Source organism: Salmo trutta, chromosome 37 (assembly GCF_901001165.1).
Source record: "Salmo trutta chromosome 37, fSalTru1.1, whole genome shotgun sequence".
Classification (NCBI taxonomy): domain Eukaryota; kingdom Metazoa; phylum Chordata; class Actinopteri; order Salmoniformes; family Salmonidae; genus Salmo; species Salmo trutta.
Window position 1 is genome coordinate 704,480 of NC_042993.1, and position 15,423 is coordinate 719,902.

The window sequence follows — 15,423 nt, forward strand, 5'->3', positions numbered from 1 at the left end:
TCCCAGAGTACCTTGGTTACACTACCAGCAACTACATGTTGCTCTGCCCAGAGTACCTTGGTTACACTACCACCAACTACATGTTGCTCTTCCCAGAGTACCTTGGTTACACTACCACCAACTACATGTTGCTCTGCCCAGAGTACCTTGGTTACACTACCACCAACTACATGTTGCTCTGCCCAGAGTACCTTGGTTACACTACCACCAACTACATGTTGCTCTGCCCGGAATTACCTTGGTTACACTACCAGCAACTACATGTTGCTCTGCCCAGAGTACCTTGGTTACACTACCACCAACTACATGTTGCTCTTCCCAGAGTACCTTGGTTACACTACCAGCAACTACATGTTGCTCTGCCCAGAGTACCTTGGTTACACTACCACCAACTACATGTTGCTCTTCCCAGAGTACCTTGGTTACACTACCACCAACTACACGTTGCTCTGCCCAGAGTACCTTGGTTACACTACCACCAACTACATGTTGCTCTGCCCGGAGTACCTTGGTTACACTACCACCAACTACATGTTGCTCTGCCCGGAGTACCTTGGTTACACTACCACCAACTACATGTTGCTCTGCCCGGAGTACCTTGGTTACACTACCACCAACTACATGTTGCTCTGCCCGGAGTACCTTGGTTACACTACCACCAACTACATGTTGCTCTTCCCAGAGTACCCCTGAAGTACCCCGTCGTGTGCATTTAGGCAGTTGGCATGGTCTTATGAATCTTCTTAAGAACACCCTGTGGATAGGTCATTACCCATAGGGGTCCTGGTTGAGAGTCCCTGTGGATAGGTCATTACCCCTAGGGGTCCTGGTTGAGAGTCCCTGTGGATAGGTCATTACCCCTAGGGGTCCTGGTTGAGAGCCCCTGTGGATAGGTCATTACCCCTAGGGGTCCTGGTTGAGAGCCCCTGTGGATAGGTCATTACCCCTAGGGGTCCTGGTTGAGAGCCCCTGTTTTAGTGTGTATTGTTAACAACAAGACTTTACACTGAGTGGACAAAACATTAAGAACACCTTAATATTTAGTTGAACCCCCCAGCACCTACTACCATACCTCGTTCAAAAGCACTTAAATCTTTTGTTTTGCCCATTCACACTCTGAATGGCACACATACACAATCCATGACTCAATTTTCTCAAGGCTTAAGAATCCTTCTTTAACCTGTGTCCCCCCTTCATCTACACTGATTGAATCGGATGTTTTGTACACTCAGTGTACATTGTCAGTGACAGATCCCAAATAAAAATATCCTAGCTGTTGTGTACAAACAATTTATAGTTGACTACCATCACCTGCTGGTCACAAATACATTTCCTTCACTACAAATGTGATTATACACCCAGAACAGCATTTTCTAAATAAACTGTCTTTACACAAGTTTGTATTCAAAACTATTTATTGCATTCTGACAAAATTATTTACAAAAACCCAATACATTTTTATAGACACACAAATGAATATTTACATCATTACTGGCTCATTTTCCCCAAATGAGAACAAATACTGCACACATCCAAACAGTGAAATAACAGTAAAATCACAGGGCTTCTCCAGCCTGGACTAGGAGAACAGGGGGCTAGCAGTAAGGGCCTGGGATAGAGGGTAAGGGGCTTGTTTTAAGAGCAGGCATATCATTTGCTCTGGACCAGAAAATAGCTTGTGTTGTTAAAGCGAATAACTTCCCCCTTCTCCTCTTCTTCCTCCTCTTCATCCTCCTTCTTCCTCTCTTCTTCCTGTGGGACAGGTTCCCCGTAGACTGGGTGATCAAAGTTCACGAGGGCATGTCCTTCCTGGGTAGGCAGGGCTGTGACTTGGGGGGAGGGGCAAGCAGGAGAGGAGGAGACGGGACTCAACCTCCACAGTTTAGACATGAACCTCTCCCTGTGTCTGAGAGAGCGAGAGAGAGAGACGGCGGGCGGAGGGTGGGGAGAGAGAGGGTGAGTGGAGGGTGGGGAGAGAGAGAGAGTGTAGGAAAGAGAGAAGGAGGGAGGAAAGGCAGTTTGAGCAGAGAAAGGGAGCAAGAGAGAGGGGAAGGTATTTAGATAAATGGTGTTGTGCTTGTTGTTTCTGTAGATGACAAAATGAACAGCTAGTGAATGAACTGATGGTTAATCATGATAACCATAGATATGTACAGGACAGGGTTTAACATAGATTGTTCAGACTGAATACAGTTGTTATCATAGTGTGGATGGGAGGATCAGAGTGGAGGTGAAGAACAGAGGGGAGTGGTTTACCTGTAGAGGTAGGCGGACAACAGAGTGATTGACAGCAGCACACAGAAAGCAACCACCCACAGGACATGAGGCCACACCTCTACATCACCCTGAGACTCAGAGACTGGGAGGGAGAGAGGGAGAGGGGAAAACAGAGGGGTTGGGAGGCAGAGAGGGGGAAGGAGGGAGAGAGAGGGGGGAGGGAGGGAGAGAGGGGGAGGGAGGGAGAGTGAGAGAGGGGGAGAGAGGGAGAGTGAGGGAGAGTGAGAGAGGGGGGGAGAGAGAGAGAGAGAGAGAGAGAGGGGGAGAGAGAGAGGGGGAGGAAGGGAGGTAGAGAGAGAGGAGAAAGGAGAGGGGGAGAGGAGGGAGAGAGGGGGAAGGAGAGGGGGAGGGAGAGAGAGAGAGTGCGGGTGAAAGGTCATGATATTAATAAACTGTTACACTATTATACCGACGTGTGTGTGTGTGTGTGTACAGTATTTGTGTGAAACTTAATGAATGGGGTGAGATGAGTTGGCCCAGGTTCTGTTTCCTGAAGCACGTTCAGTTGATGAGGTTATGACATTAGCTTCCTGTTATGGCCTTCTGTAAGCTAGGGGGATTTCTGACATTGAAATTTCCCACTCTCTCTAACACAAACACACTGTAGCTTCAACCAATCGACATACAGTAGCTCTCTGTCCCACTAACCTGATGTCTCTTCTGTCATACCAGAGCCAGAATCTATGTAGTCTGTGTAGTCCTGCTGGAGAGACAGAATGAGACAATGTGAGAAAGAAAGATATCAAACAGAGATGAAATAACTAGGACCACTGTGAGTGTGTGAGTGAGTGTGTGAGTGAGTGTTTCTTACCATAACAGTAGAAAGATCGCTGAACACAGTTGGCACAGGGGCTGTAATAAAGGACATTCACCATGAACCACACAACTGTTCACATGTACACAGCTAACTGGCTAATACTTCCACTAGTGTAGAGTGTGTGTGTGTGGCTGGGTACATGAACAGGATCTGTTGAAGGGTAAGGGAGTTGACAGGTAAGCTGTAAAGCTCTGTAGAAGGTATCTGTTAAGACTAGAGACCAGAGCAGAAAGGAAGGAACAGGGAGGGGTTGTCATGGCTACCTTTGTCTATGAGCTGGATGGTTCTAGTTAGCCTGGTCCTGGATGATAGTATGGAAGAGTTGAATTAAGCACGTACAGATCTGGTGTGTGTGTGTGTTACCTGTCCAGGTGTTGGCGTAGACAGCCGTGCTCCATTCACTCCAGTGGCCATCAAACTCTTCCTTAGCTCTGAGTTGGATCAGGTACTGTACTCCTGGCAACGCATCTGTTATAGTGTAGGACCGGGCTGTGCTGGTCCCTTTTATCTACATGCACACCAACACACACACACCAACACTTTTGTTTTACTATCCTTATTCACATTTAAAATCCTATTTTCCCTAACCCCTAAACCTAACCTTAACCGCAAACCCCCTAACCCTACTTATAACCCTAACCATAAATCTAACCCCTCAGCCTAAAATAGCCTTTTTGCTTGTGGAGACTGGTGAAATGTCCCCACTTGAATTGTCCTTGTTTTACTAACCTTGCGAGGACTTCTGGTCACCACACTGACAGTAAAACCAAAACTACACACAGATGACAAAGTAGAAAAAGTAATGTCTGTTTGAGCCAGAACAGAGCAGGCTAGATGAACAACATGGGCCATTACACAAACACACAGACGCACACACCAACACACCAACACACGCATGCAAAGCCACACACCTGTGTTCCGTGTGGCATGGTGTGGTATCTGAGCTCATAGAGCAGCTCGTGGTAGCGGTCTCTCTCTTTCCAGGAGTGAGGAACAGCCCAGCCCACCCTCAGTCTCCTCTCCTGCCCCTCCACACCCCTCACCACTACTGAGCTGGGGGGGTCTGGCTTAACTACACACAGAGGCGAGGGAGGGAGGGGGAGAAGGTGAGAGAGGGAGAGGAGGAGGAGAATGTTAGCAAGGTGTCTTATTGAGTGGTCTGTTAAACATGCACACAAACCTATACTCACATCACACACACACACACACACACATGCCTGCACGTACGCACACACATCACACACACATACAAACAGACACACACGCCTGCACACACACACATCACACACACACACACAGACACCCACGCACACACACATATCACACACACACTCACTAATGTCCAGAGGTGTGAAGTCTAGGAGAGGGCTGGTGGTGTTGCCAGCAGTGTTGGTGACACACAGGTAGGCCAGGTGTGGCTCTCTACTCTCCTTCTCTTGGTGACCTATAGCACACCAACACCGAGACAGCAGGGCGGAGTAGGAACAGTTGACACGAGAGAATGACCCTGATAGACTGAGAGAGAGAGAGAGAGAGTTAGTTAGTATTCCACCCACACTGTTCTGTCGGCATCATCTGTATGATAAAGTAAGTAATTTAAGACATGAATGAGGAAGAGGAGGAAGAAGCGGGTGACGGGGAAGTGGAGGAAGAGGGTGATGAGGAAGATGAGAAAGAAGAGTGTGATGAGGAAGAGAAGAAAGAAGGTGATGAGAAAGAGGATGAAGAAGAGGGTGATGAGGAAGAGGAGGAAGAAGAATGTGATGAGGAAGATGAGAAAGAAGGAAAATGTGTGCTCTCACCCTTTCCGTAGGAGGAGGTAGCACTGAGGGACAGGAGTCACCAGTTGACTGGCTGTCCAATCACAGCGGATCTTACTGCTGGGTGACCTCTTATAGCAGGACAGCTTAGGCCTCTCTGGAGGAACTGAAAGAAATTCCAGGGGAAAATACATCATGTTTGTCCGTTGTTCTTATGTGACCATGAATGTCTGCTGATGATTCACACTTCACAGAACACATACAGTATGGTTGTCAGCTTCAATGACCAGAGGTGATGAGGTTAGACAGAGAGCTGCCATCAGTATAACTCACCTGCCACGCTCACCCTCAGAGAGGAGACCAGTTTGCCCCCGCGGTGGCAGCTGTAGTTCCCAGAGTCACCCACCGCCAGGGAGGGCAGGGTCAGAGTGGCGCCTCTCCTCCCTAACACCACTACTCCTCCTCTTTCCTCTCCTCCTCTCAGCGGCCTCCCGTTCAGTCTCCACTGAGACCTCCCTCTCAGCCCCCTCCCCCTCCTCCCCCCCTCCTCCTCTTCCTCATAGTCATCCTCACTGTCCATCGCATCAGTCCACCGATCAGAGGGCAGCTCAGTGTCAGCCCCTCCCGCTCTGCTGTCTCTGGTTGGTTGGAGCGATGTCCCAGTAAGAGGAAATAGTTTCTGTGTATCTGTATGTCCTGGTTGATTGACAGTGTAAAGACTCCACCCTGTATCCCTCTGCTCTCCTCCTCCTCCTTTGTGCTCCTCCTCTGTTACAACTTCCACATTCTTTCCATTCCCTTTGTTAACTTCTCTCACAGTAAGAGGGGTGTGGTCTCCTGCACGAGTGTTCCTGATGATGGTTTTCTCCGTACGGTCTGTCCCGGTATCATCTGTCCAGCTTATGACAGGAGTGTCTGTTACGGTAAGGACAATAGTGTCCTTTCCAGTAGAAAATGTGTCTATTCCATTATCACTGCTGTCTTTTATAGCACTGACTGTAGTTCCATTATCACTGCTGTCTTTTATAGCACTGACTGTAGTTCCATTATCACTGCTGTCTTTTATAGCACTGACTGTAGTTCCATTATCACTGCTGTCCTTTATAGCACTGACTGTAGTTCCATTATCACTGCTGTCTTTTATAGCACTGACTGTAGTTCCATTATCACTGCTGTCTTTTATAGCACTGACTGTAGTTCCGTTAGATGTGGTGTCTGTTGTGGTGCTGACAGTGGTTCTGTTAGATGTGGTGTCTGTTGTGGTGCTGACAGTGGTTCTGTTAGATGTGGTGTCTGTTGTGGTGCTGACAGTGGTGGGGTGTACTCCGGTAATGACACCGGTGTGTTCGGCCCTGTTAACCATCACCTCCAGCCCGTTGACCTCCACCTGACCACTACAGGCTAAGACCAGAACACTGCCTGGGGACAACACCAGCACACTGGGAGGGGGGTCTGGAGGGACAGAGAAAGACATATTGAGTCAATACTGTACAGAGACACAGACACACATGCAGGCACGGATGTACCCTTATACACACACACACACACACACACACACACACACGTTGAGGGGTATAGGTTGTGGTTGACTGGGCAGTACAGATAAACTGAGAGAACACATTGCTTAACTGATCACCAGCCCCTCTCTCACTTCCTCTTTCAACACATCCCTTCTTCCCACCTCTTTCTCGAAGTCTATCTCTCCTCCATCTCCTCTCAGAATGTATCTTCTCTCAGCCTGTCTCTTCTTTAACAAACTCTCTTTCTCTCACACCTATCTGTTATTCTGTTTCTCTTCTCCTCCCCTATCCCTCTCTCCCACCATTAAAGCTCCGTCACAGAGCTACAAAACATTTGTCTAAATGTTTACTGATTAACATTCTTTACTAAAAAGAAACAAATAGTATAACAATCTCTCTGTCTGTGGACCCAAGCTCCATAAAGCTGCTGTCACTAGACACTGGACGTTCTCTATAAAGACCGGCAGAAGCCAAACTGGTGACACCAGCTGATAATGTGAAAGAAACCCTGTAGAAACAGAATTATTCAGTTTTGACAAATCTGTGGCCTGTTAGTTTACCCTTGGGTCTGAGTAAACACGATTGGCTCCAGCCTTGACAATGTTGGCCTAATGCCAATACTGTTCCCAGGACCTTGGACTTTCAAACTTATAGTCTCATGTTTAGAAAGTAGTATATTTTTGTATATCATTTATAAGTGATACCCAGAGCATTCAGGAAAGTATTCAGACCCCTTCACTTTTTCCACATTTTGTTACTGTACACCCTTACTCTAAAATGGATTATATAAAAATAAAATATTTTGTTGTTAGGTTACAGCCTTATTCTAAAATGGATTAAAACATTAAAATCTCATCAATCTACACACAATACCCCATAATGACAAAGCAAATGTTCTAATTTATAACAATGTATTTTTTTAAATATTACATTTACATACAGTTGAAGTCGGAAGTTTACATACACCTTAGACAAATACATTTAAACTCAGTTTTTCACAATTACTGATATTTAATCCTAGTAAAAAGTCCCTGTTTTAGGTCAGTTGGGATCACCACTTTATTTTAAGAATGTGAAATGTCAGAATAATAATAGAGAGAATGATTTATTTGAGCATTTATTTCTTTCATCACAATCCCAGTGGGTCAGAAGATTACATACAATCAATTAGTATTCGTTGACATCGCCTTTAAATTGTTTCACTTGGGTCAAACATTTTGGGTAGCCTTCCACAAGTTTACCACAATAAGGTGGGTGAATTTTGGCCCATTCCTTCTGACAGAGCTGGTGTAACTGAGTCAGGTTTGTAGGCCTCCTTGCTCGCGCACGCTTTTTCAGTTCTGCCCACAAATTTTCTATGGGATTGAGGTCAGGGCTTTGTGATGGCCACTCCAATACCTTGACTTTGTTATCCTTAAGCCATTTTGCCACAACTTTGGAATTATGCTTGGGGTCATTGTCCATTTGGAAGACCCATTTGCGACCAAGCTTTAACTTCCCGACTGATGTCTTGAGATTTTGCTTCAATATATCCACATCATTTTCCTTCCTCATGATGCCATCTATTTTGTGAAGTGCACCAGTCTCTCCTGCAGCAAAGCACCCCCACAACATGATGCTGTCACCCCCGTGCTTCACGGTTGGGATGGTGTTCTTCGGCTTGCAAGCCTCCCACTTTTTCCTCCAAACATAACAATGGTCATTATGGCCAAACAGTTCTATTTTTGTTTCATCAGACCAGAGGACATTTCTCCAAAAAGTACGATCTTTGTCCCCATGTGCAGTTGCAAACCATAGTCAGGCTTTTTTATGGCGGTTTTGGAGCAGTGGCTTTTTCCTTGCTAAGCAGCCTTTCAGGTTGTGTCGATATAGGACTCGTTTTACTGTGGATATAGATACTTTTGTACCTGTTTCCGCAAGCATCTTCACAAGCTCCTTTGCTGTTGTTCTGGGATTGATTTGTACTTTTAGCACCAAAGTACGTTCATCTCTAGGAGACAGAATGTGTCTCCTTCCTGAGTGGTATGACGGCTACGTGGTCCCAAGTGTTTATACTTGCGTACTATTGTTTGTACAGATGAACGTGGTACCTTCAGGCGTTTGGAAATTGCTCCCAAGGATGAACCAGACTTGTGAAGGTCTACAATGTTTTTTCTGAGGTCTTGGCTGATTTCATTTGATTTTCCCATGATGTCAAGCAAAGAGGCACTGAGTTTGAAGGTAGGCCTTGAAATACATCCACGGGTACACCTCCAATTGACTCAAATGATGTGAATTAGCCTATCAGAAGCTTCTAAAGCCATGACAAAATTTTCTGTAATTTTCCAATCTGTTTAAAGGCACAATCAACTTAGTGTATGTAAACTTCTGACCCCTGGAATTGTGATACAGTGAATTATATGTGAAATAATCTGTCTGTAAACAATTGTTGGAAAAATGACTTGTGTCATGCACAAAGTACAGTGAGGGAAAAAAGTATTTGATTCCCTGCTGATTTTGTACGTTTGCCCACTGATAAAGAAATTATCAGTCTATACTTTTAATGGTAGGTTTATTTGAACAGTGAGAGACAGAATAACAACAAAAAAATCCAGAAAAACTAATGTAAAAAATGTTATAAATTGATTTGCATTTTAACCTGTCTGGGCTAGGGGGCAGTATTTTCACGGCCGGATAAAAAACGTACCCGATTTAAACTGGTTACTACTCTTTCCCAGAAAGCATATTATTAGTAGATGTGGATAGAAAACACTCGGAAGTTTCTAAAACTGTTTGAATGGTGTGTGTGAGTATAACAGAACTCATATGGCAGGCAAAAACCTGAGAAAATTCCAAGCAGGAAGTGGCCTGTCTGCGAATTTGTAGTTCTTCTTTTGGTTCTCTATCGAAACTACAGTATCCGTGGGGTTACGTTGCACTTTCTAAGGCTTCCATTGGCTCTCTAAAGCATTCAGAAAGCGGATTGAGGCGTCTCCTGTCTCTGGGCAGAGTATGGTATCTCACTTTGTCAGTGGTCTGCCTGGTGACTAAGAGATTGGAGATGCGCGTTCACAAGACCACACTGTTTTTCTTTTTCTCTTTGAATGAAAACACTTTTGTTCGGTTGGAATATTATCGCTTTTTTACGAGAAAAATACCATAAAAATTGAATTTAAACAGCGTTTGACATGCTTCTAAGTACGGTAATGGAACATTTTTAATTTTGTTGTCTCGATATGCGCTCGCGCGTTACCCTTTGGATAGTGACCTGAACGCACTAACATAACGGAGGTATTTGGACATAACTATGGATTATTTGGAACAAAAACAACATTTATTGTGGAAGCAGCAGTCCTGGGAGTGCATTCTGACGAAGATCAGCAAAGGTAATACAATTTTTCTAATAGTAATTCTGAGTTTAGTGAGCCCCGAACTTGGCGGGTGTCAAAATAGCTAGCCTTGATGGCTGAGCTATGTACTCAGAATATTGCAAAATGTGCTTTCGCCGAAAAGCTATTTTAAAATCTGACATAGCGATTGCATAAAGGAGTTCTGTATCTATAATTCTTAAAATAATTGTTATGTATTTTGTCAACGTTTATGATGAGTAATTTAGTAAATTCACCGGAAGTTTTCGGTGGGGATACATTTTCTGAACATCATACGCCAATGTAAAAAGCTGATTTTTGATATAAATATGAACTTGATTGAACAAAACATGCATGTATTGTATAACATAATGTCCTAGGAGTGTCATCTGATGGAGATCATCAAAGGTTAGTGCTTCATTTAGCTGTGTTTTGGGTTTCTGTGACATATATGCTTGCTTGGAAAATGGCTGTGTGATTATTTTGGACTATGTACTCTCCTAACATAATCTAATGTTTTGCTTTCGCTGTAAAGCCTTTTGGAAATCGGACAATGTGGTTAGATTAACGAGAGTCTTATCTTTCAAATGGTGTAAAATAGTCCTATGTTTGAAAAATTGAAATGATTGCATTTTTGAGGTTTTTGTATTTCACACCACACGGTTCCACTGGCTGTCGAATAGGGTGGGACGGTGACATCCCACTAGCCCAAACAGGTTAATGAGGGAAATAAGTATTTGACCGCCTCTCAATCAGAAAGATTTCTGGCTCCCAGGTGTCTTTTATACAGGTAACAAACTGAGATTAGGAGCACACTCTTAAAGGGAGTGCTCCTAATCTCTGCTTGTTACCTGTATAAAAGACACCTGGGAGCCAGAAGCAATCAATCAATCAGATTCCAAACTCTCCACCATAGCCAAGACCAAAGAGCTCTCCAAGGCTGTCAGGGACAAGATTGTAGACCTACACAAGACTGGAATGGGCTACAAGACCATCGCCAAGCAGCTTGGTGAGAAGGTGACAACATTTGGTGCGATTATTCGCAAACGGAAGAAACACAAAAGAACTGTAAATCTCCCTCGGCCTGGGGCTCCATGCAAGATCTCACTTTGTGGAGTTGCAATGATCATGAGAACGGTGAGGAATCAGCCCAGAACTACACGGGAGGATCTTGTCAATGATCTCAAGGCAGCTGAAGGACAGAAATCCTGCAGCGCCCGCAAGGTCCCCCTGCTCAAGAAAGCACATATACATGCCCGTCTGAAGTTTGCCAATGAACATCTGAATGATGAGGACAACTGGGTGAAAGTGTTGTGACCAAAATGGAGCTCTTTGGCATCAACACAACTCGCCGTGTTTGGAGGAGGAATGCTGCCTATGACCCCAAGAACACCATCCCCACCGTCAAACATGGAGGTGGAAACATTATGCTTTGGGGGTGTTTTTCTGCTAAGGGGACAGGACAACTTCACCGCATCAAAGGGACGATGGACGGGGCCATGTACCGTCAAATCTTGGGTGAGAACCTCCTTCCCTCAGCCAGGTCATTGAAAATGGGTCGTGGATGGGTATTCCAGCATGACAATGACCCAAAACACACGGCAAAGGCAACAAAGGAGTGGCTTAAGAAGAAGCACATTAAGGTCCTGGAGTGGCCTAGCTAGTATCCAGACCTTAATCCCATAGAAAATCTGTGGAGGGAGCTGAAGGTTCGAGTTGCCAAACGTCAGCCTCGAAACCTTAATGACTTGGAGAAGATCTGCAAAGAGGAGTGGGACAAAATCCCTCCTGAGATGTGTGCAAACCTGGTGGCCAACTACAAGAAACGTCTGACCTCTGTGATTGCCAACAAGGGTTTTGCCACCAAGTACTAAGTCATGTTTTGCAGAGGGGTCAAATACTTATTTCCCTCATTAAAATGCTAATCCTTTTATAACATTTTTGACATGCGTTTTTCTGGATTTTTTTGTTGTTATTCTGTCTCTCACTGTTCAAATAAACCTACCATTAAAATTATAAACTGATCATTTCTTTGTCAGTGGGCAAACGTACAAAATCAGCAGGGGATCAAATACTTTTTTCCCTCACTGTAGATGTACGAAACTGACTTACCAAAACTATAGTTTGTTGACAAGAAATTTATGGAGTGGTTAAAGAACGAGTTTTAATAACGCCAACCTAAGTGTATGTAAACTTCTGACTTCAACTGTAAGTATTCAGACCATTTACTCAGTACTTTGTTGAAGCACCTTTGGCTGTGATTACAGCCGAGAGTCTTCTAGGGTATGACGCTTCAAGCTTGGCACACATGTATTTGGGGAGTTTCTCCCATTCTACTCTGCAGATCCTCTCAAGCTCTGTCAGGTTGGATGGGGATTGCTGCTGCACAGCTATTTTCAAGTCTCTCCAGAGATGTTGGATCGGGTCCAGGCTCTGGATGGGCCTTTCAAAGACATTCAGAGACTCGTCCCGAAGCCCCTCCTGCGTTCTCTTGGCTGTGAACTTAGGGCCGTTGTCCTGTTGGAAGATGAACCTTCACCCAGTCGGAGATCCTGAGTGCTCTGGAGCAGGTTTTCATCAAGGATCTCTCTGTACTTTGCTCCGTTCATCTTTCCCTCGATCTTGACTAGTCTTTCAGTCCCTGCCACTGAAAAACATCCCCACAGCATGATGCTGCCACCACCATGCTTTACTGTAGGGATGGTGCCAGGTTTCCTCCAGACGTGACGCTTGGCATTCAGGCCAAAGAGTTCAATCTTGGTTTCATCAGACCAGAGAATCTTGTTTCTCATGGTCTGAGAGTCCTTTAGGTGCCTTTTGACAAACCCCAAGCGGGCTATCATGTGCCTTTTACTGAGGAGTGGATTCCATTTGGACCACTCTACCATAAAGACCTGATTGCTGGAGTGCTGCAGAGATGGTTATCCTTCTGGAAGGTTCTCCCATCTCCACCCTGGAACTCTGGAGCTCTGTCAGAGTGACCATCGGGTTCTTGGTCACCTCCCTGACGAAGGCACTTCTCCCCCGATTGTTCAGGTTGGCCGGGCAGCCAGCTCTTGGAAGAGTCTTGGTGGTTCCAAACTTCTTCCATTTAAGAATGATGAAGGCCACTGTGTTCTTGGGAACCATTAATGCTGCAGAACATTTTTGTACCCTTCCCCAGATCTGTGCATCGACACAGTCTTGTCTTGGAGCTCTACGGACAATTTCTTCGACCTAATGGCTTGGTTTTTGCTCTGACATGCACTGTCAACTGTGGGACCTTATATAGACTGGTGTGTGCCTTTTCCAAATCATGTCCAATCAATGGAATCTACCACAGGTGTACTCCAATCAAGTTGTAGAAACATCCAAGAATGATCAATGGAAACAGAATGCACCTGAGCTCAATTCCGAGTCTCATAACAAAGGGTATGAATACATATGTAAATAAGATATGTTTTTTATATTTAATCAATTTGCTAAAATGTCTAAAAACGTGTTTTCCATTTGTCATTATGGAGTGTTGTGTATAGATTGATAAGGACATTTAAAAATATATATATATTTTACAATAAGGCTGTAACGTAACAAAACATGGGAAAAGGGAAGGTGTCTGAACCTTCCGAATGCACCGTAGGTTTTTAAGAGAAAGCTTTTCAATTGGCATCTCTCCCCCTGTTTTCAGTCACAGGTGGGGACAGTGCAGGAGGTGGACTCATGAGTTGTACTCCAATTTTACTGAGGATAGCTGTATTTGTGACCTATGTACAAATTAGAATTGTGCACAGCAGAGCATAATAGAGTTGCCACATCAATGTTACAATGAGTTAATTAGTTAAGTTATTAAATGTTATATTCCAATGCAATTTAATGTTATTAGTTATATTCCATTCCAATATTATATTCCAATGAATATATTTGTTTTATGAATTAAAATCAACTACTGAAAACCGTTTGCTCCTGAATGTCATTTTAAAGACTGCTGGGATTTAAAATCTTGCATTATTCAAATCATATTTAGTGCAGTTGTACATAATGGATGGTATGGATAAGGAACAACAAAGAAGGAACAAAGAACATAAATGTGCAGGTGAGTTAAATAGAGAACTTTACATCAAATCTCTTCATAGTGCGGATATTAATGGTGATATCCCCCCCCCATATTTTATTTAAATAATTAACATAAGACAACTAAACTTAGCTTTTGAGTATTACTTACCAAATCATTTCTATATAAAAGTGATTAAATTGATTTTAACACACTTGTGTGAAACCCTATGTCATAATCTTTTACCGGGGTAACTGGCATCCCCGGGGGCCAGTTATCTAGTACTTTTTAAGAAACGCCCCTTTTTTAAAAACAACATTTCATGAAATAACAAAACAAGTGTAAACTGTATCCATTTATTTCCATTTATAGTTTATTCCCCTAAACATGACCTTCATCCACATACCATTGTTTTTCTCCGAACAGGTTTTTTTGTGTCAGCAATTAGACATTGTTCTTAGGGGGCCTAGTTACCCCATAGTACCCCATCTCTGTAAAATGTCAGAGCACTGAGCTTACCAAAAGCTTTTTATTTTCAAAGCCTTTTACATGTAATTCAGCTCATGTCATGTTACTTTAGCTTTTTGCGACTAGCAGAAACAACATTGCAGATGACCACCACATGTAAAATTCTCAATAGTCCATATGAGAAAGCAACACCGCTCTGTCAACAAAGTTCTATATTTAGGAGACGAAATCCAACTTTTTGGATATAATGCTAATGATCCACTATATATACAGCAGTATGTGGACACCCCTTCAAATTAGTGGATTTGGCTATTTTGAGCACACCGCCATGCAATCTCCATAGACAAACATTGGCAGTAGAATAGCCTTACTGAAGAGCTCAGTGACTGTCATAGGATTCCCCCTTTCCAACAAGTTAGTTCATCAAATGTCTGCCCTCCTAGAGCTTCCCTGGACAACTGTAAGTGCTGTTATTGTGAAGTGGAAATTCCTTTTCCATCTGTTTATCCAGAAATCAAAGCCTTTACTTATGCCAACATTTTAAGATGGAACATTTAAGAAAAATGCATCCATGCCTTTATTTCCCCCAAAATATAAACTCGTAGCTTTCATTTGACACCCAATTTGATATGCTCCAAATATCTAATTTCATAACTTCATGGGGACTTTTCGATGAAAATGTAATAAAATAAACGTACCTCTCCGTGGACAGGTCCCGTCCAGAAAGCAGTGGACTGTCAGCGCAGACAGGAGAACCGTCAGCCTGATCCACGATGGCATCTTTACGCTTCTTTAATACGAGTCATCTCTCTGTGTCGGTAAATCCAATCACACCGTATCAGTAGACTAGATTAGAAAGCTGCTCCCTTTCAGACATCAATTAACACTCATTTGAAACGGAGAAAAAAAACGTTATACAAGTGGTCCCTGTTCCCGTACAAGCTCTCCAGACTACCTCTCCGCTGGCCTGAGTCTGGACTGGCGTTATGACCAGCTGTTGATTTACATAACTCAAATAGATCAGACCACCCTCTGTGTTTTAATAAAATAACAGAAGCGAAGACATCACCAGGGGCATATTCATTACGCCGAATCTGTTGCTGAAACGGGGAGGGACCTACATGAATTTGTCCTAATAGACTAATTACACCCCAGGCACCAGCTAAATGGACCCCCCCCCCCCCCTCTCTCTCACACACACACA

At 43.9% G+C, this 15,423-nt stretch overlaps 1 protein-coding gene across 3 annotated transcripts; it reads right to left on the minus strand.

Annotated features, from left to right (window-relative positions):
• Positions 1-1,397: 1,397 nt before the first annotated feature.
• Positions 1,398-15,384, minus strand: il6r (interleukin 6 receptor). Of its 3 annotated transcripts, XM_029737659.1 has the most exons (11): positions 14,918-15,384; positions 5,857-6,306; positions 5,188-5,817; positions 4,897-5,020; positions 4,431-4,609; positions 4,006-4,166; positions 3,458-3,602; positions 3,089-3,129; positions 2,926-2,980; positions 2,257-2,359; positions 1,398-1,906 (listed from the first exon to the last, which is right to left on the minus strand). In XM_029737659.1, exons 1-11 carry the CDS (start codon positions 14,997-14,999, stop codon positions 1,651-1,653), a joined length of 2,226 nt encoding a protein of 741 aa, XP_029593519.1. In that variant the 5' UTR covers positions 15,000-15,384; the 3' UTR covers positions 1,398-1,650. The 3 variants fall into 3 exon arrangements, with proteins under 3 accessions (XP_029593519.1, XP_029593518.1, XP_029593517.1); XM_029737658.1 differs by having other exon boundaries at positions 2,926-2,977; positions 5,188-6,306; XM_029737657.1 differs by having other exon boundaries at positions 5,188-6,306; positions 14,918-15,383.
• Between the last annotated feature and the right edge of the window lie 39 nt (positions 15,385-15,423).

Coding starts and splice junctions, on each gene's coding strand:
- il6r (XM_029737657.1), bottom strand. CDS start 14,999: ATGCCATCGTGGATCAGGCTGACGGTTCTCCTGTCTGCGCTGACAGTC. Junction 6,307..14,917: donor CGGGACCTGTCCACGGAGAG/GTACGTTTATTT, acceptor CTGTCCCTCCAG/ACCCCCCTCCCAGTGTGCTG. Junction 3,130..3,457: donor CTACGCCAACACCTGGACAG/GTAACACACACA, acceptor CCTTTATTACAG/CCCCTGTGCCAACTGTGTTC.